A 27,808-nucleotide genomic window follows, 5' to 3' on the forward strand; every position below is an offset into this window, starting at 1 on the left:
TATTTAAAATTTTATAAGCTTTTTTTTTTTTCTTTTTGAGTATGCAATTGTAATATAATTTTTTCTATAATTTTATTGATGTCAATAATAAGCAAATATCTTTAATTCGATGTATTTTTATTGAAAAAAATTTTTACTATCAAATTTATTTAGTTAAAATTTATAAAAATTAAATTAAAAATAATTACTTGAAAGCTATTGTTTTTTTAATAATTTATGTCAGATATTCAAAAAAACTAAATGACAATGCGTAGGCAGTTAAAAAAATTCATAATATATGAACTTTTTAATTTTATTTCAAAATATCAGCAGTAATATACTAGACGTGTTGATACTTTTTAAATAAAATAACTAGAGACATTAAAAACAATTAAAATCTATAAAAATTAATAATAATAAAGTTAGCCGACCTTTTTTATTTTTTGATTTTATTTAGTTTATTAAATTAAAACTAAAAAAATTTTTTTTTTAATTGTACTTACAGTTTTTCAAATTTTTTACAAATGAAATTAAAAAAAAAAAAAAAAAAATTATTACTAAAAAAAAAAAAAGCTTACATTTGTAATAAACTTGAAAAATTATAATTTCAATTTTTTAGTTCTAATTTATAAAAAAAAAAAAAAAAAAAAAAAAAAAAAAAAAATGAAAAACGTCGGCTAACTTGAGTATTATTTAAAATCCTATATAAAATGACTAGTAATCTTCACCCGGTCAGTAGCAGTCTTGATATTTCAATAACGTTTGAATCGTTACATTCAAGGACTGTTTTTTAAATTTCATAAAAGACAATATATAACACAATCGACATAATAGATCGATTATTAAAACATTACATCTAATTACATGATTAATATCAATAATGGTAATTAATAATAATAAACTATAATTATTGTTGTCATAATTGTTCCTCCCGTTCTCTCAATAATGAAGTAACATTATGTGAATTTTCAATACTATTAATATTAATATTATCGGTTTCTTCTTGTTCCGACAACAATGGTATAACTTGTTGATTGTAATTATCGTGTTCCAAAGGCCTCATATTTTGTCCGGGAAATAAAGCCATAGGAATATTACCGGATGGAGTAGTAGGCGCTGATCTAGAAAGCCATCGTTTGGTTTTATTTCTCGAATTAGGCAATCCTAAAGGCATGTACATTTTTCCTCGCGCGCGTCTCATACGCGAGGATGCACATTCACCACTAGGACTAGGTGGTCTTTGTAATGATGAATTAATATTTGATGAATGCAGCGCTTGCGCTCGGTTTTGATGATTTATCACATTGCTATTGTGTTCATTTGGTAGCTGTTGAATTTTGTCTAACAATTCTCGTAACTGTAATTAATAATTTAAATTTAAAATTAATTAATTTTTAATTACAAATTAATTAGATTGCATACCTCTAACGTTGGACTAGTAGCTCTAGGTGGGGAACACGGTGATTGTGCCGCTAAGCTTGATATGTCTGAGGTTGTTCTATTATTGGTAAGTGAAACAACGGATTCCCCGGCACCGATTTCCGCTCTATCGCACCCCATCGTTGATAATTCATCGATACTGTTGTCACACGAATACGGAGGTGGAATAATAGTATTAGCTTCATTCACTACATTACACATGAAACTCGAACTGAGTGAGTCCAAAGTACTTGCGTGTGACAATGTACGGAAGTATCGCATTACAAAACCTGATGTTCCTTTGCCCATTCCTTCGTCAAATCCGATTACTAATGGGTACAAATCCGGTTTCGCCGTTACCTTAATATATCGTGCATATTAATAAATCCAATTAGCTGATGTTATATCTAATAACTCATGACTTGTCTTATATATAAATCTATTTACATACTTTTATATGTTCTACTTACCTCATTATACGGAGGTGGCAGAGCCTGGACAAAAGAACTGCAACGACTGTAATGTGGTGGCAGGTAAAAAGATGATGATGATGCACGATCAGATATTGAGCTATCACCCGATGATCCTAATCGACGTCGTTGCCATAGCCAGCATCCACACACCGCAGCAAGTGTTAATCCTGCTAATATTGCTGCCCTGTTTAATAAAAAATTTAATTTTTACATAAAAATTAATCTTGCCTTATATTTAATAATTTTTTTTTTTTAACAAATAAATTATGACAAAAAAAAATTAACATTTAGATATTTAAAAAAATTAAAAATGCAATTTTTTTGTTAAATAAAATTAAAATAAATTACTGAAATTTTATCTATTTTGGGAAGAAATAGTTTTGTAAAATTAAATAATAAAATAGTTAAAAAAATTTATACAAGGATAGTGAATAAATTTAACTCAGGAAATAATAAAAATATCTTTAAATCCATTCAACTTGATTGGAGAGTTATTTTTAACAACATCAATATTCGGCGATGCAAAATTTATTACTAAAACTTTCCTCTGTAATTTTTATAAGTTTGGAGTAACTTTTCAAAATTAAAACACTTGATTTTCAGCAATTAATAAATATTTAAAATTTTACGCACCATAAATACCAATAAGTCCAAATCAAGAACGCAAACATTTCGGTGACTGGAGTTGTTGGCTGTGAATACATATAACAACAGCCCAGTGAGCAGCACTCTTTTGGAGGAGAGCAACTGAAAATTGTAAAAAATAATTTTTTTGGATAAAAAAAATTTTTTTCAATCTTCAATTAAAAAACAGTGAGTATATGTTAGATAAGTAATAATAATAATAATAATAATAATAATGATTATTAAAAGTGACAGAAGCCTACAAGGACAATGAAAAAAAAAAAAAAAAAAAAAAAAAAAAAAAAAAAAGAGGAATTAAAATGCAATCAAAACACTTACTCATGCCCTCCATTGCAGAATTTAGCAGAGACCTTCAAGGGTAGAACAAACATCAAACTATTATTGATATATACACTTATGATAACACAATATATCTATAAAACTAGTTATTACGTCAAATATAAAGCCGTCAACATACTTATACTCATTTTTTTGCAGAAGTGTCAATTGACCAGAATAAATTTTAAAAATAAAAATAAATATTTCAATAGATAATAATATAACAATAGTAATTTGCAAATTAACATTCACTCCAGTGTGTTTTGTTACACGTAACAACAATTAATAATTAATAGTGAGTTAATGTATCGATTTGTAATATAAAAAATAAAAAAAAAAAAAATAGTTTAACTTACGCATAAAGAAATAATACACTTGATTTAGTTGATAGAGTTTATAGTGACTCCAAAGAGCCGAAGAAACAACTCGTATTGATCGACTTGAAACTGATGCAGATCAAAAATTTTCTCATATGTATAACCGCACTACATCATTGTTAAACTGTTTTTTTTTTTTTTTTTTTTTTTTTTCGTTTACTTTTGGCAAAATAACTAATTAAATTTTCTAATACTAATAGTATTATTTAATATCTTTCTTACTCAGTCCTATCACTCTTACTTGGCTTGCGAAGATTATCAAAAGAATAGGTATGATAGTAAAGATGCGGATAGTCTGCACCATTATACAAAGAGAAACGATAAGCGATGCCGAATTCTCTGTTGGAAGGGTCTTTGTATATATCGGGGGTGGATTCTGCGCTATAACGTTTCAGTTTCAGTTTACAGGTGTAGAATTATATTCATGTCCATATTCATGTATTTTCCATCAGGGGATGAATATAATATGTCCAGAAGGTCAATGTATGTATCATGTGCGTCGACACTTATTTTATTATTTATTTTTAGCCATTGCGTATTATTTATCGATTTGTTATTGCTCTTTAGTCAATAATTTCGGAGGGTATTGCTTTTTACCTGTCACATTTATTTGACTTGCTTGGATTCACGTAAATATAATTACTATTCATTTTCTTCAAACATAATCTTATATATTATTCAAGAATATAAAACAATCAAAAAATTAAATACTTTTTTTTATTAAAAACTATAATTCCTTAAAAATTATAAAATACCTTGAAATTTTTTATGATTAACAATGATAATGAAGTTAACTGTCAGCTGTCAATTTCAAAAATTCTTATAACAAATCAATTATAATAAAAAAATCCTTCTAAAAATTTTTACTTGTAATTTATATTAATTTTCACATGTGGAATTTTTTAATTACAATTTTTTTTTTTTTTTTATAATATTTTAATTGCTATAAAATTCTAAAAAAATTTTTAATGTCTGTCAACTTCAGTGTCATGATTAACCTGAAAATTAATTCTTTGATTTCTTCAGAAGAAATGATTTTTTTAAAGCAAAAAATAAATTTCACTTTAATTTGAGATTTGGCACTATTTTTTGGACACAAGGAGTAAAGTTGATATTCTTCTGATAAATTTTAAAAACTTGAGTGGAAAAAAAAAACTTGTAACTGCGAAGACATCGGAACAAAAATAAATTTTATTATTTATTTGTAAGTAAATAAAGAGAAATTTATAGAAAACAATTTATATTTTTTTTTTTTTTTTGTCTATTTCAAGATAGCACGCCCTCTATATTGACAGATGTTGGTATATATAGTACCCGCAAAAAGGATACCAACTAAACAAGAAAACTAAAGATATGAAGAAGATAAAAGATAACCTCACTTAAAAAAATTCTTCAATACTTATAGATTCATAATCAACTTTGTGTATGTATTGGCAAGTCACCACATGTTAGTTTTTTTATGAAATAAGTTTTTCTAGGCATGAATTAAAAATTCTGATTGTCTTTCAGAGTCCTCAAAGTTAGTTCGAGGAAAGTAAACGTATAAATGACATTTATATAGTACAATGTGGCATTTAAAAGGAGTTTCAATTATCACAAAAATCAGTTTTCACTAATTCACCATCACATTAATTAATTACAACATATTCCTTGAAATAAGTGTAATTAAATATTAATAAATAAATTAAAAAATTTTTTAGTGATATGATAATTACTGAGTAATAAAAAATGAAGTTTGTAGCTATTATTTTCATCACTTTACAATTTTTAAACATATGTAATGTTTCTGTCGCTTGGGACGATGATGAATTAGAAGTTTTTGATGTAGTCGAGGAAGTTAATCAAAATTTCTATCAACTCCTTGGTTTAACGCAGGTAAATTTTTTATTTATTATTTAAAAATAAATATTTTATATTTTTTAATTAACATTTATTTATTTTTCATTCAAGGATGCCAATGCGACGAGTATCAGGAAAGCCTTTCGGCAATTATCTCTACAACTGCATCCTGATAAAAATGATGCGCCTGATGCTGATGTTAAGTTTAGAAATGTAAGTAAATCCTTTTTAATAATTTAAATAATTCAATTAGCTTTTGACTGATAAAATTATTTAGAAATAATTCTGCATGTCAAAATTTTTTAATAAAAAAATAATAAAAATTTATCAATGTCAGCTAATTTAGTTTTTATTTATTTTTTTTAAGTATTGGTTAATATTTATTGCAATTAATTTTTATTTATTACTTTCAGTTAGTCTCTGTGTACGATGTTTTAAGAGATACAAATAAAAGAAAACATTATGACAATGTTCTCGTCAATGGACTGCCAAATTGGCGGTCAGCTGTTTATTATTATCGCCATGTTAGAAAAATGGGATTATTGGAAATGAGTATTATATTGTTTATCGTTATAACAATTGGTCAATATATTGTAGCATGGGCTGCTTATTTTGAAAAACGATACACTTATGTAAGTAAAAAAAAAATTATTAAATTCATTATATATTTTTTAAATTAATTTTTTTAATCTAAAATTTTTTTATAGTAATAAATTAAATATCTAAATATTTATTCTAATAATAATTAATCAAATACAATCTACTTGTATTATACATAGAATTTTTTTTAACAATAGTAATTAAAGGAATAAATTTTATTACTGGTTGCTTGACGATTACAATCGGTTTTATAGCTTTAGGCCATTTGAAATTAAACATATAAAATAGTATCAATAATTTTACAGCCTTAATAGAGTATGATTTTGTTTTAAATAAAAAATTTTTTTTAAGAATGAAATAATGCTTTTAAATTTACTAATAAAATTTTTTTTTATTTTTATAAATAGGAACAAGTACTAGGTAGCAAATTACAAAAATTACAAAAGAAAAATCGTAAAGGTAAAATGGAAGTACCAGACTTGGCAGATATCCTTGAAAAAATTCCTACGCCTAGTGTGTGGAATACCTTGCCGTTTCAATTACCATGTTGGACTTTCGCGTCAATCGTAGGGATTCCATCAACGATACGAGCAATTAAAGAAATGATTGAAGAGCGTAAGAGGCGAAAATTAGAAGAAGAAGCAGCATTGTAATTAATTTTACTTTAATTAATAAGTTATTTTATAATTTAATTTTAAGCATGTTAATTTTTGTCAGAGCTGAAGAAAATGAACAAGCCGAGCAAGAACCGGTGGCAAGAGGTCCAAGGCGACGTCGTGCTGGATTTACACCCCAAGAACACAGTGGTAATAATTCTAGTGAATTAAAAAAAAAGGAAAACATCCGGGCTAATCATGTTTATGAGAAGCCTAAGTATACGGGTGGTCTTTGGACAGATGATGATATACTAGAGCTGATAAAGTTAGTCAAAAAATATCCCGGAGGTACGCCTGATCGATGGGAAAAAATAGCCGAGATTATGAACCGCAGTGTCAATGAAGTAACGCATATGGTTAAAAAAATTAAAGATGAGGGTTTGAAACCCAATCAAACTGCTGAAGAACCTTCGGTGGTTCAGCAGCCGAAAAAAATTAAAACCAGAGCAGAAAATCCAGAAAGTGATGTCGTTTGGAGTCAAGAAGAACAGAAAGCTTTGGAAGCTGCTTTATTGAAATATCCTAAAAGCTCTTCTGTTGATAGGTGGGAAAAAATAGCCAATTGTATTGAAGGAAAAACGAAAGTACGTATCGCAAATAATTACTTGACTGGCAATCATTGCAGTCATGATATTATTTCAATAATATTGATTATTTTCTTGTATTTTTCAGGAAGAATGCCAGCAACGATATCGTCAACTGGTTGATTTAGTAAAAAAGAAAAACGAAACAACCCAATAGCTTTCTAAATATTTTTATATGAATAAAATTACTTAAAAATTTTTTGACGTATAAATATTATCAATATTTTATTATTAAAATTTTTACTGATGGAAATTTAAAAGGATATACCTGATAGTTTGGAGGTTTGTTTTCTTCAACTATCATCAAGTCTGACGCCGTAATTTTATTAGTTGATTAAATTTATTCAGGCATCAGTCACAATATTTAAAATCTTCTGACATCGATCAACACTTAACATACGCATAATCTCTGTATATAAAAAATTTATTGATTATTATGCAATCTCAATCATGCTAGAATAAATATAAATAATTAATATATTTATTGTAATAAAATCTATAGTATGGAAACCGAAAAAAATTCTAATATAATTTTGTTATAAAGACTTAATTAAATTTATTTAATAAATAACTCATGATAAAAATTTATAAAAAGGCTTGTTTTGTTTTCACTAATACGTGAATCATTATAAAAATAATTCGTTAGATTAATATTATTTAATAATGTTTAATTGACTATTCTTCGGAATCGTCTTCTTCACTTCCTTCTGAAAGATTAACAAAGAAAGATGTAAGCGACTTTATTACTATCGCATGACCTTCCATTTCCGCCGGATCTTCACATTTTTGCCAAGACAAAAATGCTTCTTCTGAAATAATACCTTCGTCGTAAATTACTGCAATTATGCTGCTTAGTAGCCCTTTAATAAAAAAAAAAAAAAAATAATTAATTATCAGAATTTATTATAAATGAAAATAATAAAAATTAAATTAGCCGACATTTAAAAATTTATAGAATTTTTTTTCATCGAAAAATAATTTTATTTTGTAAAAAACTTGAAAAACTGTAAGTGCAATTTTTTAAAAATATTTTTTTGTTCTAATTTAATTAATGAAAAAAAAAAAAATTAAAAGCGTCGGCTAACTTTAGTGTAATATAAAAACATACCTTGAGGATACAATAAGCCGTGAATAAATTGTTGAATTCCAAAAAGTACTTCAAGTTCCTTTTTTGAATCAGCATCAACATATCGTGTTAATAGTGGTAAGAGTTGTTTAAATTTTTCAGTATTTAATTTGTGACATCCATTTTCATTATCTAATATTAGAAAAAAAAAAAAAAAAAATTATTTAATGCAATTGAAAAGTATCTATTTATAAAAAAATAATTACTTACCAACAGAAACGGTCAAAATTGCCTCAATAAGACACCTGGAAAATTTAAGTTTAGCTGGTTGCTCTCCAAAGTTCGTCTAAAACCGTAAAAATCATTATAAAAAAAAAAAAAAAAAAAAAAAAAAACTATGCCAATTTAATTGAAAAAAAAATTATTAATTAAATATTTACAGTAATGAAATGAGTAATAGAGTCAATTACACTATTTTTACGCATACAAGCCAATAACTGATTAAAATTTTTGTTAAAATAATAATTATCTGTCTGCGGTGATTTTTTTACTTTCGCAGAATCGGTTAAAAATTCCAAGCTGTAATTTTTAATAATCTCATCAACTGATTCTCGCTGGGTGTCGATCAAATTGGACCACGTTAGTCCACTCTTTTTCCATTCACCAGCTACCCACTCATGTTTTTGATTTTCTGCTACAGTAGATAATAATTCTCCCAAGAATTTTCCACAACCCTTATTTTTGAGTGCAGCTAGCGTTTGCTTCAATTCAATAAACGGATGAGCACCTGAAGTCAATAACCCGGACAATATTTCTACAAGGTATGTTTGGCAATTAGGAATATCAATTACTAAATCTTCTTGAATTTCTAATAATTTTTTGAACTCTTTTTGGAACAGACATAGAGAAATAATATTTTTCTCGATTATGTATGATAATAAAACCGAGTACCTATGACGTACAAGCTTAGACTTTTCAAGTACATAGTTCATGGTCTCACTGACAAAAAATTCGTAGGAAGAATTGTCGAAGTTTTTCACAACTGTCGCCTCAGCAGCTTTAATAAATTCTTCAGGGTTTGCAAAATTTTCGCAAGTTTTTAAAAGTGATTTTATTATTTCACTCTGCAGAGATTTATTTACACAAACTTGACTTGGTACTGATGAAGAATTTTTTTCCGCTGGAGCTACTGGAAGAGTATTTCCACTGTAAGTATTTTTTAACATCGCTAATCTCTGCTCAAACAAGGGAACTCTTCTCTGCTGGCTGTTATTAGTGCCTCTTTGAAAGGATCTATCATTAGACCTCTCGGAAAATCCTATAGATCGTGATCCAGCATATGAATGTCTTGAGTTTTGTTCTTCAAGCTTAGTATCAAGGATAGAAAATTTATTAGGTGATAATATTTCAGGAGCTGGTGGTCCTAGAGGCTTCCAAGTGTAAGAATTTTTGCTACCTAACGTTACCTCATCTACTGAAGTGTTGATTTTCAATTTAGAAGTTTCTATGGTATACGACTGCCTTGATTTACTTGTCGCTACACTCCAACCATTGCTCGAGTGACTTGGTGGACCCATAACTAAAACAAAAAAAATTATCATCAAAATTTATTTATAATTCGTGAATCACGGAAGTGCTAGTTCAAATAAAATAAAAAATAAACTTACGACTTCTTCGTCTATTATCAATACGAGAATCTTGTAATGGATTATACGAAGAATTCAAATGTGAGTTGATAAACTGTTTAGTCTCAACTTCCTTTTGAATTTGACTTATTGTTTTAGGATTATTATCATTATGACGAGGAATCCATTGATTTAATCTTAAATCAATAATATCTTGAATCATAAATCTTATTCTAGAATTAATCTTCTTTTCTCCCTTTTGATTAACAAACTCTGATAATTTCTTAAAGTACAAGGAAAGGTCATTTGTTTTTTCGAATATTTTTCCAATAGTCGTCAGTAATTTACATAAACACTCTAAATTTTCTTCATCCGGTGTTTGCAATAAATGATTAATACATAAATTCATTATATTGCTTGTCAACATTCTTTGTTTGTACAATTCACCGATAAATTTAATATTTCCAACAGACTTTATTCTAATTTTACGATCATACTCTGCAAGTTCTGACTGCAAATCTTTTTTCTTTTTAGCGTCATTGCATCCTTCAATTTCTTTCACCTTTTCAGTTCTCTGTGTTTCATTAGTTTTATTTTTTTCAAATTCTACTTGACACCGAGTAATAAGTAACTTGCGGAAGTTTACTTTCGCAGCCGAATTTCCATTTTCCTGGGACGAATTTTTTTCATTTTGTGTATTAACTTTCATCAGTGCAAGTTCTTTGCACATTAGAACATACGCTACAGTAAAATTTGGCTCATCAATCGCCTTGTTGAATACCAGATTGATGACACCTTGCAATTTATCCTGTGAGTCAATTTCTAATGCTCGCACTTGTCCAACAAGTTTGTCGAATTTTTCCGGGGTTAGTTTATTTAATACACTGCGAACTTTCTTGTAAAGAACTTGGGTTTCTTCTTCCACTTGTGCTCCAGTCTTTTTTTTCAGCAGAGTTGGTTTCCAAGCATTAGTAGACTCACGTAATTTTATAGATTCATTCAGTGATAATGATACATGGATCATCCCACTCCTTCTGGGTCTAGCAACATTTTCTTGAGAAATACTCCGTTTTGCCAGATGATGAGACTAATAATTAAAATAAAATTATTATCATGAATATTTACAGAATAAAAATATCAAAATTAATTTTTTATAATAATTATAATTGATGAAAATTAAGTAAGCTGATATTTGAAAATTTTTAGAATTTTTTTTTTTTTTTTTTTAATTGAAAAAATGATTACAAAAGAATAAAAAAAATTTTTTCATTTGTAAAAAAAATTAAAAACGTCAGTTAACTTTTATTATTATATTTAATTGCCAAAAAATTTTAAAAAAATTTTTAATTATTTTTTTTTGTTAAAAAAATTATCAAGTGACAGTTAAATTTAATGTCATCATAAAAACTTGAATTATAAATAATAATAATTATTATTATAAAAATATAAATTACCAATTGTCCACCTGAAGGTTTTGCAAAACTAGGAAATAGTTGATGATGTGATTTTGAATTAAAACCATTTATTCTGCCACCTCCATTCCTGTTAGATGAGAATTCCTATAAAAATAACCTCTTTAGTTGAAAGCATGACTAAAGCGTGGCTTGTTATTAAAAAAATATTTTCAACTTTTTAAAAGTTTCAGAACAATAACACGTGTTCAATAAAATTAAAAAAAGAAAATTAATTATTTAAAATAAAATAAAAATACTCACTCTAAAATTGGATTTGTGAATACTTTCAAAGCGGTTAGTAAGATAAGCAGGTTTTATTTTACACTGAGGAATATCTCGTAGTTTCATTAAAAAATCACGATCGTACTGTTTATTATTATTAGATTCTCCATTAATTTTTAAATTATTTACACTTGATATCGTCATGTTTATATTTTAGAGCAAATTAAATTTTTTAAAAAACTATTAGTGATTTATAAAATATTTTATATTTGTCAATTAAATAATAAATAATATATCACTTAATATTATTGACAATAATATATATTGTAGAGAAATTAAAACACTGTGCACTTTAGCTGTTAAACTTTTCACAAAACTACAAAAATTCAGCAGATGTTTCCTCAACCGGAGCAGAAAACGAAATGTAATGTTTCGGTTGGAGTAAAACTCAGTTGTATATTTTCGTAGCACCGTAATGTTAATTTCTAAAATTTACTATACTCACTATTCAAACCGGAAAATTTTCTAAAGTACTTAGGGATGTTAAATTTTACCTGCGTCAGTTTTTCAGGTAAAAAGAACTCATCGAAGGGGCTGTAAAGTCACTTAAAAAAATAATTCTTCATACTACAGTAGTAACTAATAACAACATTGATGGTATTAAAAGATTATATACTTCTTTTGAGACTCTTAATGATTTTAGGTCTCAAAAATTTTCTAGTTTTACAATTACACATTGTTAGAATTTTTCCAGTAGTTTAACATTATTAAAAATTAATTAACACATAATAAAATAAAATAAATTGAAAACTTAAAATTACTGTTACGCTAAAATTGAGAATTGTTAAATTTACAAATTTGTACTTAATGTATTTAAAATGATAGTTTCAATAAATGCACTTTATTTTTATTCATTCCCGTAAAAAAATATTGAATATTTACACATGTTACGAAAAATATCTCATTTTTTTTCAAGAGTTAGAAAATTATTAAATTTTAAATACTATACTTTTTAGTTCTAATATTCTAAATATCACTTTCATATAAACAAGATAAAATTTCGAATAATTGTAACATTGCAATAGAATTACGAAGGCTAAATTTGTACATTTTATATAATAGAATATTCTCTAACAATAACTTGTTTTATTTTAAATCATTTAACTCGAATTAATTTTATAAATTATCATCTCAATAAATAAATGAATTCAAAACTTCGTAAACAAAAAAAAAAAAAAAAAAAAAAAAAAAAAAAAAAAAAAAAAAAAAAAAAACAAATACAAGAACTCATAAATATATAAATAATAAATAACAATCACAAAATAAAAATAAATATATTAGATAAAGCTCTGAAATGGAATATCAAGTTTTATCGCTTTCTAGAAACGATAAGAAAAGAAAAATGACCGAAGCGCTGACATGACAGTTCCGCGACCTTGAACTTCGGTTTCTTCTTTACTGTCTCGCCACGCTAAAAATGTCTCATCTGCTATGATTGATTCAGAGCATAAGATACTCACGATACGAGCTAACACACCTGGTAAAAAAAAAAAAAAAAAAAAAAAAAAAAAAAAAAAAATTTATTATTATATTATTTAATTAAATTAAATTAAAAAAAAAAAAAAAAAAAAAAAACCTTTATATTGACATGTCTAATTTTTATTTATACCTTGGGGATGCTCTAATTTATAAATATATGCCTGGATCGCGTACAAACATTGAAGCTCCAATTGAAAATTTGTGTCTACATAATGTTGGATATATCGCAATAATTTATTAAACATTTCTTCATTTAGTTTCCACGACTCTCCGTTTTGTTCTAAGAATTTAAGAATAAAATTTTTAAAAATAATCATCAAATAAAATTATTAATTTTTACAGAATTTTAAAATAAATAAATAATAAGATCAAAATAAAAAAATTAATTTCTTACCAATAGAAACTCTTAAAATAGATGTAACAAGATTTCTTACAAATTGAGGCTGCTCGGATCTCTCACCGACATTTACCTGTAATAATTATTTAATTTATAATTTTAATACCTTTGACAAATATTAGATACTCTACACTTATTAAAATTAATTACACTTACAGATATCCAAGAAACAACATTGTCGAAGTCATCTATTGGTAAAACCCCGACTAAATGATTTTGAATTTCGGTAAAACTTAATTCTATAGATGTAATTCTTTTAGAATTATTACAATCATCCTTAAGACAATCCAACTTGTACATATTTATAAATCCATCAAGCGGTTCCTCATTGAGATCAAGAAAATCAGTCCACAGTAATTCGCTATTACTCCATTGGTCCGCTAACCATTCGGATCCTTGGCTATTTTTCAAAAGCGACAACACTTCCCCTAAAATCTTTCTTCTTTGTTCTTCATTCTTCAGAGAAGACAAGGTTTGCTTTAATTCAGTAAACGGATGAAGGCCGGATATCAACATTTCTAATAGAAGTTGTGAAAGATGGGTCAAGCAGTGAGGAATATCTAATATCATGTCATCAACTGTTTCAAGTATTTTTTGGTACCTATGGGGAAAAAAAAAAAAATTAATTAAAATCAGTGTCTTCTTTTAAATATTGTTCATAGATAATTATATTCATACAACTTACTCTGTTTGGAACAATAAGAAAGAAATAAATTTAATCTTTATCATGTGAGATAGCATTAATGAATATCTTGTAAGAGCTTTTGAACAGGAGTCTTCAAAAATTCTTAAAGTTGTTTCTTGGAGAAATTGCGCAAATGCACAAGTTTCTAATTCATTTAACACATTTTCAATATCCTAAAAAAAAAAAAAAAAAAAAAAAAAAAAAAAAAAAAAAAAATGATTTTAGAAATGATGCAAAAAGATAAATAACAAAAAACGTACAATTTAAATATAATTTTTAATTTAAATGGGCATCATTTAATAAGAAATTATTTTTGTTATAATTTTCAAATTATGATTTATAATTTAAAGAATAATAAATTAATTAATTAATTAATAAATAAATAACTTACTTTAATGAATGCAGCATCGGTAGAATTATAGCAGCAGTCCAAAATATCATTAAAGACCTTAGAATAATCTTTCACCTCTTCTGCTCTTTCAGTTTGTTGAGGCTTATCACTGACATTACTGCTATTGCTGCTCAATTTAGACGAAGATGCAAGCGGCAGACTACTTTGTGATGTAAACTCCGGTTGGAATAAATTATTAGTATTTTGTATGCTGGGCAAAATCGTTTTTATTGATAAAGATTCTTGTCTCAAAGAGCTGCTGCTGCTGCTGCTGCTGGTTTGACTACTGGCTTGAGTACTACTATACGAATGACGTCCTCTCCAAGATGAATTGCTGCGATATTCTTTTGGACCAGCCGAGCGTGACCCCGCAGTATTAACAGACAGTCTATCTCTATCTCCATCTACTGCCAAGTTAGGCGTGTCCAATAAACTGTATGGGTTGTAAGTCTCCGTGGGCGTGTGCATCGACGGAGTTTTGTTCCATATATAAGCATTTCTATTTCCCAAAACATGAGTATCTTCCAGTGGAGGTCTTATTGATATATTAATTCCATTTCTTGATTTAGACGGACTCCGTCTTTCACTGTCAGATCTGGTACTAGCTCGACTATTCCGTCTTCCACTGCTCGAATAATCTCTTTGCCTACCGTACGTTTCTTTTGGGGTAAAACGATCTTCATTGTGGCTCGTGTTTTGAGGAGTTACGCGATCATTTTGCTGACGATAAGGTGTACGATCGTTTCTACGATTCATTTCTTGGGGTGTATTTAGATAGAAAAAATTTTTACGCTCTTCTTGTTCGACGTCTCTCTGCAATTGATCCATAGTTGTTGGATTAGAATCACTGCGACGAGGAACCCAGTTATTGAGTCTCAACTCAACAACATCTTGAATCATAAATCGGATTCTCGAACTGACTTTATATTCAGTGTTTTGATTTGCTAAATTTTTCAATTGTTTTATATAACTTTCCAAGCTAATTTTTTCCTCATATAACTTTCCAATAGTTGTCAACAATTTACACAAACATTCCAATCTTTCTTCATCTGGAGTGCTCAAAAGTTGACTTATACACCATTCCATTATTTTTCTAGTCAACATTTCCTTTTTAAATAATTCCCCAATAAATTTAACAATCCCAACAGATCTTTTCCTGATTTGATAATCGTATTCTTCAAGACTTAATTGTAATTTTTTCTTCTCTTCAGAATCAGCACACTGTTTTATTTCTTCTAATTTTTGTTGCTTAACAGCCTCGTCAGAAGCAGCTTTTTCAAATTCACCTTGACATCGATTAATAAGAAATTTCTTGAAATTTTTTTTATCATCTGTGCTTGAATTATAAATTTTTAAATGACTAATTTCGTTACACATTGAAGCGTAGCCTACGGCAAAATTTGGTTCGGCAATAGCCTTATTAAATACCAAGTCAATAATTTTTTCCAATGTTTCCTCGTTTTCTATTTCTAAATCTTTTATTTGTCCAATAAGTGTAGCAAATTTTTCGGGTGTGAGTTTATTCAATACACTACGGACTTTTTTATAAACCAATTCTGCTTTTTCTCGGTCTCTAGCTTCTGATGAATTATTTTTCTTAACAGACGGCTTCCATGCATTATCTATTTTATGTAACGCTACATCTTCAGAATTTGACAATCTAAAATGTATCATTGGTGGTTCAGAGGGCTTTGATTTTATTTCTGGGGTATTATTTCTCGAAGGTAAGATCATTTTTGAAGAACATGTTCTAGTGTGATAGTTAAAATGTTCAGAAGGTTTAAATGATGGCTCTGGAAAAGCGCGTGAGTGCTTTTTCGGAGTGTTATAATTAATTTGATAGTTTGATTTATGGTTAACAATTTCAATATCAGGCAAATTTGCCAATCGGATTTGACTGTAAGGAGAATTTCTAAGTCTCAAAAGAAACTCGCGGTCGTATTGATTTATTTCAGTTGAACATTTTAATTGATTTGATGAAAGTGTTTCTTCTTGAGGCTCCACTTGACTTTTTTCAACCTCAAGTTCACTCTCTGTATTCATTTCAATACTACACTCTGGTATAATACAAATTGGGACTTGAGGATTACATTTTAAGTCATCAGGCTGCTGTAAATTTTTTTTATTTTTCTGACATACAAGTTGTGAAATTTCTTCAGTCTCATCAGCTATAGATTCACTAGTACAAATTTTGAAACCTGGATCATCTAAAACAATTTTACTTTTGATGGTTTCATCTTCGCTATAATATTTTACATCAGCTGACTTGTTTTTGTCAGTAGTAGTTTTTGGAGTGATTACAACTTCTGAAACTATTTCTGCTGATTCTTGAATAGTGTCTGGAGTATTTAGAAGATCGTCAACATTTTCAATTTCACTGGGACTCAGAAATGTAAATTTTTGTAAGAAGAAAGATTTTATTAGCTGTGGGTCACTCATTTTTGACTTTTCACCGATTTCTGCTCTAAATTTATTCATCCCGTTTTCTGAAGATACATCGTACACTTGATCAATTACTATTTCTTTATTTTGATCTACCAGCACTTGGAATGTTTGATGATCCTCAGGAAAAATTACATCCTTATCATCGTCTAAGGTATCTTCTAGAAATTCTTCTAGAATCTTTTTTATCTCTTCATTTTCGGGATCTTCCGAAGCTTGTCCTTCAACTTCGTTCAAAGGTATTAGTTGAGTTGGTGTATTATCCGGTGGTGATGAGTATGATCCTAGCCTCTTTAATTGTAACTTCAACTTATGTAATTTCACATGGTCTATTTCTACTGCGTCGTCAAATGGGTCTTTTTCTTTTTTTTCCAAGTCTTTGAATAATGATAATGGTTCTAAATTTAATGCCAACTGTTCTGCTTCGGACAGCGCAGTTTGTTTTTGAATTTCGGACGCAGATAACACTTGATTTTTTTTTGAAGTATTAGATGACGACGATGATAGTTTTTGATCCAGCTCCGACTGTCTTGAAGCCCCAGTTTGTTCTTGAGATTCGCTCGAAGGCCCTGCTCGATTTTTTTTTGAACTACTCGACGATTTTTTATCTACCTTTGACTGCTTTGATGTTTTAGGTTGTTCTTGAAGATCGCTCAAAGGGACAATTCGAATTTTTTCCAGAGTACCTGATGATGATAATGATGATGGTTTATTCACCTTCGACGGTTTTGATTCTTCAGCTTGTTCTTGAGGCTCGGTCGAAGAAACCGGTAGAGTTTCTTTTGACGTACTTGCTGATAATTTTTTATCTGACTCTATCTGTTTTGATTCCACAGTTTGTTTTTCAAGTCCAGTAGAAGATACTGGTAGAGTTTCTCTCGACGTACTCGGTGAGGATGATGATTTTTTATCTGTCTCTACCTGTTTTGATTCCACAGTTTGTTTTTCAAGTCCAGTAGAAGATACTGGTAGAGTTTCTCTCGACATATTTGGTGATGATGATGATGATGATGATGATGATTTGTTATCTAACTTTAACTGTTTTAATTCCACAGTTTGTTTTTCAAATCCAGTAGAAGATACTGGTAGAGTTTCTTTCGACATATTTGGTGACGATGATGATGATGATGATGATTTGTTATCTAACTTTAACTGTTTTGATTCCACAACTGGTTCTTGTCTGTTCGAATATACGGGCTGAGATTTTCGGGAAGTATTTGATACTGATGATAAGGATGAAAGTGATCTCTCATTCAACTCCTGTCTTGATTCCATTGGCCTTTCTATATAATCTTGGCGTCTCTCCGGAGTAAAATCATTTCCATACCAATCATTATCATATCTATATTTGTTTTTCTTTTTACTCTTACCTAAAAAATAAATTATTACTTTAATAACTGAACATAGATTTTATATAAATAAACATATCAAAATATTTCTCAATATGTTCATAAATATGTAAATAAATACAATAAAAAAAAAAAAAAAAAAAAAAAAAATATATATATATATATATATATATATATATCTTACTTTTAAACTTTTTACCAAGTTTATCCTCCGCGTTATTCGAAGTTTGTTGCTCTCGATAAGAGTTACTTTGACTGTCTACAGGTCTCAATGTCTTCGGAATTGTACCAGTTAGTGTAGATTTACTACCACTTGCCAGAATTGATGAATAACTCAATTTAGATTGACTCTCAGGTTTTTGAGAATCTACCGACAAATCTTTAGATTTTACGCTTGTATCTGAATCTTTTCTAATCTCTTTAAAATCATTTTTAGAAGTAGAACTACTTGGAATAACTTTTATTGAGCCAGCAGTATCTAGAGTACTTGAAGATGATTTTTTTTCAGGTTGGTTCTGTTTAATTTTTTGCTGATTAGTTGCAACTAAAGGTGTCGAAGATTTTGAAGTTTGAGGTGCATCTAAAACATTAATATTCACCGTACGTTCATTAGTTTTTTCCACTACCGGTTCTGGTAAAGATTTCTCTTTCACACTGGGTTGAGTGATGAGAACCGAGTCAGTTTTAAGGGTCCCAGAGTTAGTTGCTACAGAAGTTTCTGACGAATCTGACCGCGGTTTTAAATTTGAGCTTTGCTGTTGTTGATCATTTTGAGACAATTTTTCTGGCGGATTAGTAGTGATATTTTCTAAACTTTTTTGTCCGGCTGAATCGTCCGTGGGATTTGGAAATAAAGACGGCCGTATTGTCTCAATTTGCTGATTCGAACCTTGCTCAGGTCGTCCTAAAATTGTTCTCGGAGCATCCTGATTTGTTGTCGGTGATACAGGCTGGTTAGTTAATGTAATAGGGACATTCAAGTTACTAGATTGTTTGTGAATAGTCCCAGTGTTCCCAGAAGGAGTAGACCCTAAATTATATGACGGTAAGCTCTGTGCATGAGGATATCTTGGGTGATATTGATATTGTGGATTAGAGGGTTTATGTGGTCGAAGTTGCGGATACTGTGACATTCTCACCATATTTCGATGGAAAGATCTCGAAGTAGCATGCGACGTATTAGCACTCACATGTGAATGAGTGTTCTCCGGCCTAGTATTTTCTTGGAATGTCACATGTGGTTTAAATGGAACTTTTACAGGTTTCGGTTCTGCTTCAGGTGTTACAGAATGCTTTAATATTATAGTTGGATGTGTCGAGCTCATTACCGCTGGTGGTTTCACACCACTATAAGTTTGCCCTGAAAATGTTCTCTGGTTAGAATTATTCGTCGGCTTGGAATACCCTTCGTTTCGTCTTCGTTTTGTTTCGTGATGGTGCTGTCTCATACTTTGATATTGATTTTTCTGATTTATTGAAGCTTGATAATTACTTTCAGGAATATTGGAACTGAATTGTTGATTAATTCTTTGATTTTCTTGCACAGGAATAGAAATTGGTTGATAGTTTACTTGCTGAGGAGGAAAATTAGGTGCAGGAAGATTCTGATTTATATTCACAGAACCTTGTGCAGAAGAAATAGATTTTCTACTATCCTGTGGAAGTTGATCTTGACCAGTTGATCTGTATTGAGGTGGAATCTGTTGAGCTGAAACATTCGATGCAGCAGCCCCTTGATAATAATTGTGTGTAACATTTTGCTTAGAATTAGCAGTATAAATTTGCTGATTAGTATGTGAAATAACAACTTGAGATGATGTAATAATAGTTTGTTGAGTGTTAGTGACTGAAACATATTGTTGACTAGAGATTGAAGCAATTTTATCACTATTGTTTGGTAGAGCTGGTTTTTTGTGATAAATATTTGCAGTTTGGCCGCTTTCTGGTACCATATGTTGAGTGTTTCTATAAGCAGGATGTTGAAAATTAACTTGGACTGGTAAATTGTACTGTTGATTACGTGCATGACTAGATTCTCGACTATATGTTGTTAAATTATGTTGATAATTGGGGGCAGGATGTCGTGGATACGCTTCGGGCAATCGCTGATGGCTTGTAGAACTCCGCCCGTGAGTATTCGCCATAATTCCGTATGCTTGATTGTTTCTATTATAAACTGGATCACTCACGGGGTAATTTTGAGGTTGAACATTCATCGCGGTAGGTTGCTGATAATTAACTTGTGGATAATGTTGCTGGTGGGTACCAGCATAATTACTCTGTTGGTTAATCCATTGGGGATTTTGATTGTACTCAACATTCGAAGTAACTTGCTGGGGATAATTTGGTGGAATTTGATTGTGAATGTTAACTAGGGGTGCTTTATATTGAGGATTAACAGATACAGGCTGTGGGTAATGTTGAATATGTTGATAACTGTCATAGTATTGATTGTAAGATTGATCGCCGGTGGAAATTAAAGATTGATCGCCAGTGGAAATTGAATGTTGATGACTCGGTGGAGTATTATGTTCATGACTAGAACTGGGCTGGATTCTACTCTGAGTAACAATCGTTTGAGCATTATTTGGTGCATTTGTATACTGAGGCTGTGCACTTAATTGATAATTTTCCGGTGGACTCTTCGGATTGACACTCGGTGACTTTGGGTGTTTATGTTTAACTGGTGAAGATGATACCGGCGTAACTAGCTCGTGTTCTGGTGGGGCAATTTCTTCTATACTAATATCAGATGAAAATTCAATACTTGTCTGCAAGCGCTATGAAAAAATAATTATTTAATTAAATAAATTCGGTTTATTTAATTTTCTTGATTATTTTAAATTAAATTAAAAAATATACCTCAGAGTACGAAGATTCACTGTGGGTTTCAGTCTCGGCTTCTTGATAAATGGTTTCTGCTACATTTTCTCCAGTTTTTGGATTGATTATGCTGGTCAGTGCATGTGGTCTATTTTTTTTTTTACATGGTGCTGTATTTTGGTGAATTACCGGAGGTGGTATCGGGTTCGGCGGTGCTTGTGCAAGTGTTTCTAAAGAGTGATTTTTTAAAAAGTTTATTATATGATATAAGATATACAGCTGCTCAATTTAAAACACAGTAACTGACAATTTTAAGATTTTAAAAAATTTTTCTGATTAAAAAAAAGAATTTAAGATTAAAAAAATTGCCAGTATAAACATAAAATATATAGATCAGGGTAAAAATTATAATTATTTAATAAAATAATTATAATTTTCACTAATTTAATAATAAAAAAAAAAAAAAAAAAAAAGACAATCATCGAAATAATGTAAGATAAAAAATTTTCAATTTAATTAAAAACAATTTATTCATACCTGGTTGATTATATAGGGGTGACTGGGGGATGTTGGGCACCACAGTAATTGGATTATTTGGTGGACTATCATAAGCCGCCTGATACACTGAAGAAAGAAAATAAAAATTATCTATATAGATAAATCAAAACAGATGATTTTAAATACTAAAATTAATCTGATGATAAAAAGAGTGTTTATCATGTTATGACATCATCACAAACTATACTATCAATGACAGTATTATTTATTATTATTATTATTATTATTATTATTATTATTATTATTATTATTATTATTATTATTATTATTATTATTATTATACCCGTAAGTATTTGGTTACTGTTTATTTTATTTATTTTTCGTCGTCACAAATATAAATAGATAATACTTACCAGTTAAAAACTGACCCGTAGGTTGATACCCATAACTTGGCTGCAAAATTATAGGTTGATGATAAGCGTACAAAGCAAGTGGTTGACCTTGAACCGGTGGCGGTATGCTTTGCTGTGATTGACAAAATAATGTACATTACATTGGATCATGTATTTATTAATCATATGTAATTAACTTAAGTAAAATTAAATAATATTAATATAATTGAATGGAAATTATTAAAACATCTTACAGGTTGTTGAACTACTGGATACTGCATTTGTAACTGGCTCGGCACGATCGTTGCAATCATTGGCATATTTATATTTACAGGACTTTGTATTTGATGCACTTGATGAGTGGTAATTTCATTTGAATAATGAACGAGATCACCTTGCGGCAAATTATTTTTTTCATGTTCACTTGGTGGGTGAGACATTTTGTGGCTTTTTATTTTAAAACAAACTACTTTTCAATGTAAAAATATTTTTAATTTATCATTGTAACACTTGTATAAATGGCGATAAAATTAATAAAGACTACTAAAACAACATGCCTATTCTTTTTCATAGTCAGCGCCACAATAAAGTCACGCGGTGAAATCATAAGTGACGAGAAGGTGGGCGCATTGTGAAGCCAACCTCACTACCAGTTATTGGTTGGCATGGAAACGGTGAACGCATGCGCTATTTTAATAAAAATGAAAAATGGCTAAAATTGAAGTACAGAAATTAAAAATATAAACTTTATTGTTAAAATAAAATGATTTATTATTTTTTTTTTCTTATAAATTAATGAAAATTAATTCAGCAGATATTTGAAAATTTTAAGAATTTTTTTTAACAAATAATTATTCTAATAATTATATTATTAGAAATTATTTACAAAATGAAACCTTTTATAAGAGCAGGTAGTTAAATTGTAAAATGACCCGTAAAAGTCATTAAGTAATCGTAAATATTATTTTACAATGCTTGAATAATAGGCGTAAATATTCCATCATAAAATATGGTAATTATCGCATGACAATAAAATATAATAAATAATTAAACAGAACCAATTACTACAAACATGCAAGAAAAAATTAATAAATTAATTAAACTGCGTTAAAGTTTTTAAAATCATGATTTTCGAAACAGGAAATTTGCCTAGTAACACCAAAAAACCATCCTTTGTTATCTCAAATCTACCTGATATAGAGACCTACAAAATAAAAAATTTTTTAATAACGTTTCGTTTTAATTTTAAACATATAAATGGGATTATTATTATTATAAATTATAATATACATACTTTAATATTTTTTAATACATATTTCAAGTAACAGCGTCCATTTTTTGAATACTCATAAAAATTAACAGCATCATTCAAACGATCTATGTGACTGAATATAATTTTATCACCAACGAAACAAATTCCTCGAGGGCAGAAGGTTTGTTTTTCAAAGCCAATGTATCCTAAAAATTGGCCTTTTCTATTAATAACTGATATATTATGTTTCTTCCAATCAGTGATAAATATTTCATCGTCTGTAATTAGAAAAAACATTTTTATTAAATTGATTTTTTGATAAGTTGAGCATTGTATTATTTAATAAATTACCTTTTGCAGCTATATAGAATGGAATCGTCAGAAATTTATGGCAATTGATTCTATTAATTATCACTAGGGTATCAGAAATGATAAATATTTCCTTATTTGCGTCCATAGTAATAATAAGATCATCCATTGTCGTTGTAAGAGCTTCTATTTTAGCCATTTCTTTAAATTTAGCAATTTTTAAATAATCGCCGCCTTCGGTGAATATTTGTAGCCGACAGCAATAATGTACTTTATCATAAATGACTATGTTTCCATAATTCTGTGAATTACTATTCATAAATATGCTCACACACTTGGGGAATAAAAAAAAACTTTTGATTTTGCAATGGCGTCCAAATTCAAATTTATGATTACCATATCGATCGTAAACCTGGAAAAAAAAAAAAAAAAAAAAAAATGTATCAAGATGATTAACACTGAATTTTCTCTATTAGATTTATATTTTTTGATCAAAAATTTACTCACCCCAATTCGGTGATTTCCGGTGTCTGCAACAACAATATTACCTTTGGTGTTCAAGCAAAAATCTTGCGGGTTTGTAAAATAGTTAAATTTTTTTTCTAGCCTCAAGCTTGCTGGCCTAAAATTGTTATCTAAATTTTTTGTCAAAAAATACTTTAATGGAGCATTTCTAGAAACTATAAAGTTTTTATGATCTTCAGCTGAATTATTTTTTTTATCAGAGGGACAAAATGTTTCTTCTTCTTCAACCATTTGAATTTTTTTTTCTTCTGTAGATTGTTCTTGATTTGGTATTGAAGATTCTCGACTTTGTAACGAAGATAGTTGTGAAGAATGACAATTATTATCAGTTTGTTTATTAACACCATTTAATTGAGGCGTTTTACGATCGATAGTTACTTCTTTAAGAGTATATCTCTCACTTTCTGTTAATTTATCCAAAAACGGATTCGAAGAATGATAAATTCTCTGAATCTTATTTGAAAAGAAAAAAATTATCATAAATCATTATTCCAAGTAAGAATAATTTTTGTTTAATTAATTTAATCATAAATCTAAGCTTTACCATTTTTTCGTCAATCATTTTACTGAAGTTATCCATCATTTCTGAAAAACATTGCTCATTAAATTTATTAAAATCCACACGAAACTCGTTTTTTAATTTTGACATCCGATTGACACAATTTGTGAGCTCTTCAATTAATTTTTCTTTAAGAGCAATGTTATCTAACGTGTTATTACTTCTTAAAAATTGTGTAAAAAATTGGTGTATTTCAGTGTTTATTTCCAAGGAACAATCAGTCATTCTAAAATTTGTATCAATAATTATCAAAAGTTTCCTTATTACAGTTACAGTAATATTTTTTACTTACTTGGAAAACGTCTCGATCACTTCAAACTTTCGTGATTTCCGCAGTTCTTTTAGCTTGATCAAACTATCATCTCGATATTTTTTCAAGAGAATTTCGAGAGTTTGATAAGTTTCATTTATTTTATCCTCAACTTGATAATATTGAAAATCGATTTCTTCAATAATTTTTTCATTTTGAGGTTGAACACTTTCCAAATCGTCGATTTTATCATTTATAGAACTTAGTTCTTTATCAAGACGGGATTCAGTTTTGCTAATACTTTCATAGTGGTGTTTTAAGGATTTGTGTTCATACCGTAGACATTCAATGCAGATTGGTTCCTGATAAAAAATAAATTGATAAATATTAATTAAAAATAACAATATAAAACTGAAATTAAAAAACATCTGACAATTTTTTTAAATCCAAAAATTAAAAATGTCGGGTAACTTTAGTATTATTATTAAATTTATGATTATCATACTTTACATGAGTAACAATAAAATGTCACTTTATCCAAAGGATGTTTTTTACAATACATATCTGCCATTTCACCATTACAGTGTGTTTCATTTTTATCAAAACATTTCAATTTATCACTATTTCTTCTCATTGACATTTTGGCTGTTTTTATATTTTTAAAAATGTATTTTTCCTTAAAAATTCATTATAATTCTTTTAAAAATTAAAATAGATAAAAAAAGGAAAAAAAAACCCGTTGATTTAGTACAGCTATATGTGCCAGCATTGTTTACAGCGACACATGTAGTAGTTCCGGCGGCCCGGCGGGACTTGACTTCGCGGCGAGTCAAAGTGGTGGGGATAAATCTTTCAGACAAAGGGATCGAACACGAGAGAAGCTTCGGACGTTTATATTTTCTAAAACAAAAAAATATCCAGCTAATAAAAAAATAAAAGAAAGTAACACTGAGGTCTATTTAATTAAAAAAGGTTACATTTTTATAAGACGTGTTGATTTAAATCAAATTGACAACTTAATTGTGTGAATAACAGCACTTGATTAAAAAAAGATCCGAAGCTACACGCTACAAGGTATGCAAATTTATTTCAATAATTAACCTATAATAATCATCGTATTTTTTTTTTTTTTTTAATTTTTAATTAATTTTAATACTGCTGAAAAATTTTTAAAATTTTTAAAAAAAAAAAAAAAAAAAAAAAAAAAAAAAATAGAAAAAAAAAAATTGAAAAAAAAAAGTTTGAAAAATTCCAAGTCCAATATTTTTTTATTTATAATTTTAATTGATTAAAAAAAAAAAAAAAAATCAAAAATTGTCAAATTTCTTCTAATTTAAATATCACATTAATTATATTAAAATTTCTTCTTTCAAAAAAATCCTAATAAAATTTTTTTTTTTTTTTTTTTTTACAGAAAAACAATTTAAAAGACAATTGATCTAACTAACAATGTTTGAAGTACTTAGCAAAATAAAAGGTTTGTTAAAGATAGACCAGGTGTGTATTGACAACAATGTATTCCGGTTACATTACAAAGCTACGATGATCCTACTCGTGGTTTTTTCTGTGTTGATAACATGCAAGCAATTCGTCGGAGATCCAATTGATTGTATAGGTGGTAGTAAAGAAATACCACAAGCTGTAATGGACACCTACTGCTGGGTGCTCACTACCTTCACGATGCCCAATGTAACTGGTACCATTGGCCGACATGTTGTTTATCCAGGAGTAGGATTTGGTAAATTCAACGAACCGGTTAAATATCACAAGTACTACCAATGGGTTTGCTTCATGTTATTTTTCCAAGCGGTTCTCTTCTACGTCCCGCGCTACCTCTGGAAAATTTGGGAAGGCGGTAGGATGAAAATGATCATGCAAGATCTCAACTGTCCTATCTCCACTAATACCGAACAAACTGACAAGAACTACAGCGCGTTAGTTAATTATTTATTAAGGAATTTAGGATCACAAAATGTTTATGCGTATCGCTTCTTTTTCTGCGAGATACTGAATTTTATCAACGTCATCGGACAGATTTATTTAATTGATTTCTTCCTTGATGGTGAATTTAAAACTTACGGCATAGACGTCGTGAGATTTACTGAAATTGAATCCGAGCATAGAATAGATCCAATGGCCCGCATTTTTCCAAAAATCACCAAGTGTACTTTTCACATGTTCGGAAGCTCTGGAAACATTGAGAGAATCGACGCGCTGTGTGTGCTCCCACTGAACGTTATCAATGAAAAGATTTACATCTTTATTTGGTTCTGGTTCATAATTCTGGGAATTCTCAGCGGATTAAGCTTAGTTTATCGAATTGCTGTATTAGTGGGACCAAGACAATTTCGGGGCATGCTTTTGAGCGCACGCTCTCGCTTGTCAATGTCACATCATGTGTACATTATTACACAGAAGTTTGAAATAGGAGATTGGTTCATTTTTTACCAATTGAGCAAAAATATTGATGCGTATAAATACAGACAACTTATTGCTGATGTCGCCAAGAAGCTAAATGACCGAGATGACCGCAAATCTAATCACTTAACAGCTTAAAAAAAGTAATTAATATATATATATATATATATATATATATATATATATATATATATATATATATATATTTTATTTACTGTTTTATAATATATAAAATATTAATTTATCGTTAATTTTTTTTCAGACATGACTTTAACTAAAATTAAATTCAAGATTATGTAGAAAATTTAGTAAAATCCTTGGAGATTAAACATTATTCTAGGTTTTGATACGTACTTAATAATTAATTTTTTTTTTTTTTTCTCTTATTTGTATTTTTCAGGTAATAAGTATAATGTCTTACTTAAACATTTATAGTTTTGATATTAATTCAGTAAAATATAACGCATTTATTATAAGTAAAATGTATTGAATATAATTTTCTTCTTTCTAATATTATTTAATTACATTTGTAATAATTTTCACATTTATACTAATCATAAATAATTAGTAAAAGTTTGTAATAGATATTGAAATAAAGTTTGACATAAAATAAATAAACTGTATAGTTATTTAAGACATTTTCTTCATTATAAAATTCAGTAATTGTGAGTCAACAATTTTTCTTTTTTTAATTGGTAAAATATTTAATTTTTGATTTAAAA

General features: G+C 28.6%; 6 protein-coding genes across 10 annotated transcripts; 2 read left to right on the forward strand and 4 right to left on the reverse strand.

Moving 5' to 3' along the window:
* Positions 1 to 613: 613 nt before the first annotated feature.
* On the reverse strand, positions 614 to 3,542 carry LOC141530141 (uncharacterized). Of its 3 annotated transcripts, none has more exons than XM_074247051.1 (6): positions 3,453 to 3,542; positions 2,835 to 2,866; positions 2,505 to 2,618; positions 1,869 to 2,055; positions 1,402 to 1,758; positions 614 to 1,336 (listed from the first exon to the last, which is right to left on the reverse strand). In XM_074247051.1, exons 1-6 carry the CDS (start codon positions 3,513 to 3,515, stop codon positions 896 to 898), a joined length of 1,194 nt encoding a protein of 397 aa, XP_074103152.1. In that variant the 5' UTR covers positions 3,516 to 3,542; the 3' UTR covers positions 614 to 895. The 3 variants fall into 3 exon arrangements, with proteins under 3 accessions (XP_074103152.1, XP_074103153.1, XP_074103154.1); XM_074247052.1 differs by lacking the exon at positions 3,453 to 3,542 and adding an exon at positions 3,191 to 3,330 and having other exon boundaries at positions 616 to 1,336; XM_074247053.1 differs by lacking the exons at positions 2,835 to 2,866; positions 3,453 to 3,542 and adding an exon at positions 3,191 to 3,331 and having other exon boundaries at positions 616 to 1,336.
* A 1,104-nt stretch (positions 3,543 to 4,646) lies between these two features.
* LOC141530139 (uncharacterized protein F54F2.9) lies at positions 4,647 to 7,284 on the forward strand. Its single transcript, XM_074247050.1, has 6 exons — positions 4,647 to 5,086; positions 5,162 to 5,263; positions 5,464 to 5,682; positions 6,058 to 6,299; positions 6,368 to 6,890; positions 6,979 to 7,284. Exons 1-6 carry the CDS (start codon positions 4,940 to 4,942, stop codon positions 7,045 to 7,047), a joined length of 1,302 nt encoding a protein of 433 aa, XP_074103151.1. The 5' UTR covers positions 4,647 to 4,939; the 3' UTR covers positions 7,048 to 7,284.
* A 137-nt stretch (positions 7,285 to 7,421) lies between these two features.
* LOC141530138 (eukaryotic translation initiation factor 4 gamma 3-like) lies at positions 7,422 to 11,641 on the reverse strand. Its single transcript, XM_074247049.1, has 7 exons — positions 11,297 to 11,641; positions 11,036 to 11,140; positions 9,624 to 10,668; positions 8,397 to 9,535; positions 8,227 to 8,302; positions 7,999 to 8,148; positions 7,422 to 7,750 (listed from the first exon to the last, which is right to left on the reverse strand). Exons 1-7 carry the CDS (start codon positions 11,459 to 11,461, stop codon positions 7,566 to 7,568), a joined length of 2,865 nt encoding a protein of 954 aa, XP_074103150.1. The 5' UTR covers positions 11,462 to 11,641; the 3' UTR covers positions 7,422 to 7,565.
* Positions 11,642 to 11,882: 241 nt separating this feature from the next.
* LOC141530137 (uncharacterized) lies at positions 11,883 to 22,344 on the reverse strand. Of its 3 annotated transcripts, none has more exons than XM_074247047.1 (11): positions 22,028 to 22,344; positions 21,795 to 21,906; positions 21,421 to 21,507; positions 20,923 to 21,113; positions 18,260 to 20,840; positions 14,270 to 18,081; positions 13,879 to 14,051; positions 13,350 to 13,794; positions 13,191 to 13,266; positions 12,927 to 13,076; positions 11,883 to 12,794 (listed from the first exon to the last, which is right to left on the reverse strand). In XM_074247047.1, exons 1-11 carry the CDS (start codon positions 22,211 to 22,213, stop codon positions 12,637 to 12,639), a joined length of 7,971 nt encoding a protein of 2,656 aa, XP_074103148.1. In that variant the 5' UTR covers positions 22,214 to 22,344; the 3' UTR covers positions 11,883 to 12,636. The 3 variants fall into 3 exon arrangements, with proteins under 3 accessions (XP_074103148.1, XP_074103147.1, XP_074103149.1); XM_074247046.1 differs by having other exon boundaries at positions 18,245 to 20,840; XM_074247048.1 differs by having other exon boundaries at positions 12,657 to 12,794; positions 12,894 to 13,076; positions 18,245 to 20,840.
* A 230-nt stretch (positions 22,345 to 22,574) lies between these two features.
* LOC141529788 (uncharacterized) lies at positions 22,575 to 25,453 on the reverse strand. Its single transcript, XM_074246489.1, has 7 exons — positions 25,174 to 25,453; positions 24,711 to 25,030; positions 24,404 to 24,644; positions 23,842 to 24,312; positions 23,377 to 23,746; positions 23,068 to 23,303; positions 22,575 to 22,977 (listed from the first exon to the last, which is right to left on the reverse strand). The coding sequence occupies exons 1-7, from the start codon at positions 25,306 to 25,308 to the stop codon at positions 22,867 to 22,869; spliced, it is 1,884 nt and encodes a 627-aa protein (XP_074102590.1). The 5' UTR covers positions 25,309 to 25,453; the 3' UTR covers positions 22,575 to 22,866.
* A 102-nt stretch (positions 25,454 to 25,555) lies between these two features.
* LOC141529789 (innexin inx2-like) lies at positions 25,556 to 27,557 on the forward strand. The gene is made up of 3 exons (XM_074246490.1): positions 25,556 to 25,742; positions 26,083 to 27,229; positions 27,349 to 27,557. Exon 2 carries the CDS (start codon positions 26,118 to 26,120, stop codon positions 27,222 to 27,224), a length of 1,107 nt encoding a protein of 368 aa, XP_074102591.1. The 5' UTR covers positions 25,556 to 25,742; positions 26,083 to 26,117; the 3' UTR covers positions 27,225 to 27,229; positions 27,349 to 27,557.
* Positions 27,558 to 27,808: the final 251 nt, after the last annotated feature.

This window comes from Cotesia typhae, unplaced genomic scaffold (assembly GCF_013202065.1).
Source record: "Cotesia typhae breed Kobodo isofemale line unplaced genomic scaffold, CoteBio_Ctyphae contig_48, whole genome shotgun sequence".
In the NCBI taxonomy this organism is placed as follows: domain Eukaryota; kingdom Metazoa; phylum Arthropoda; class Insecta; order Hymenoptera; family Braconidae; genus Cotesia; species Cotesia typhae.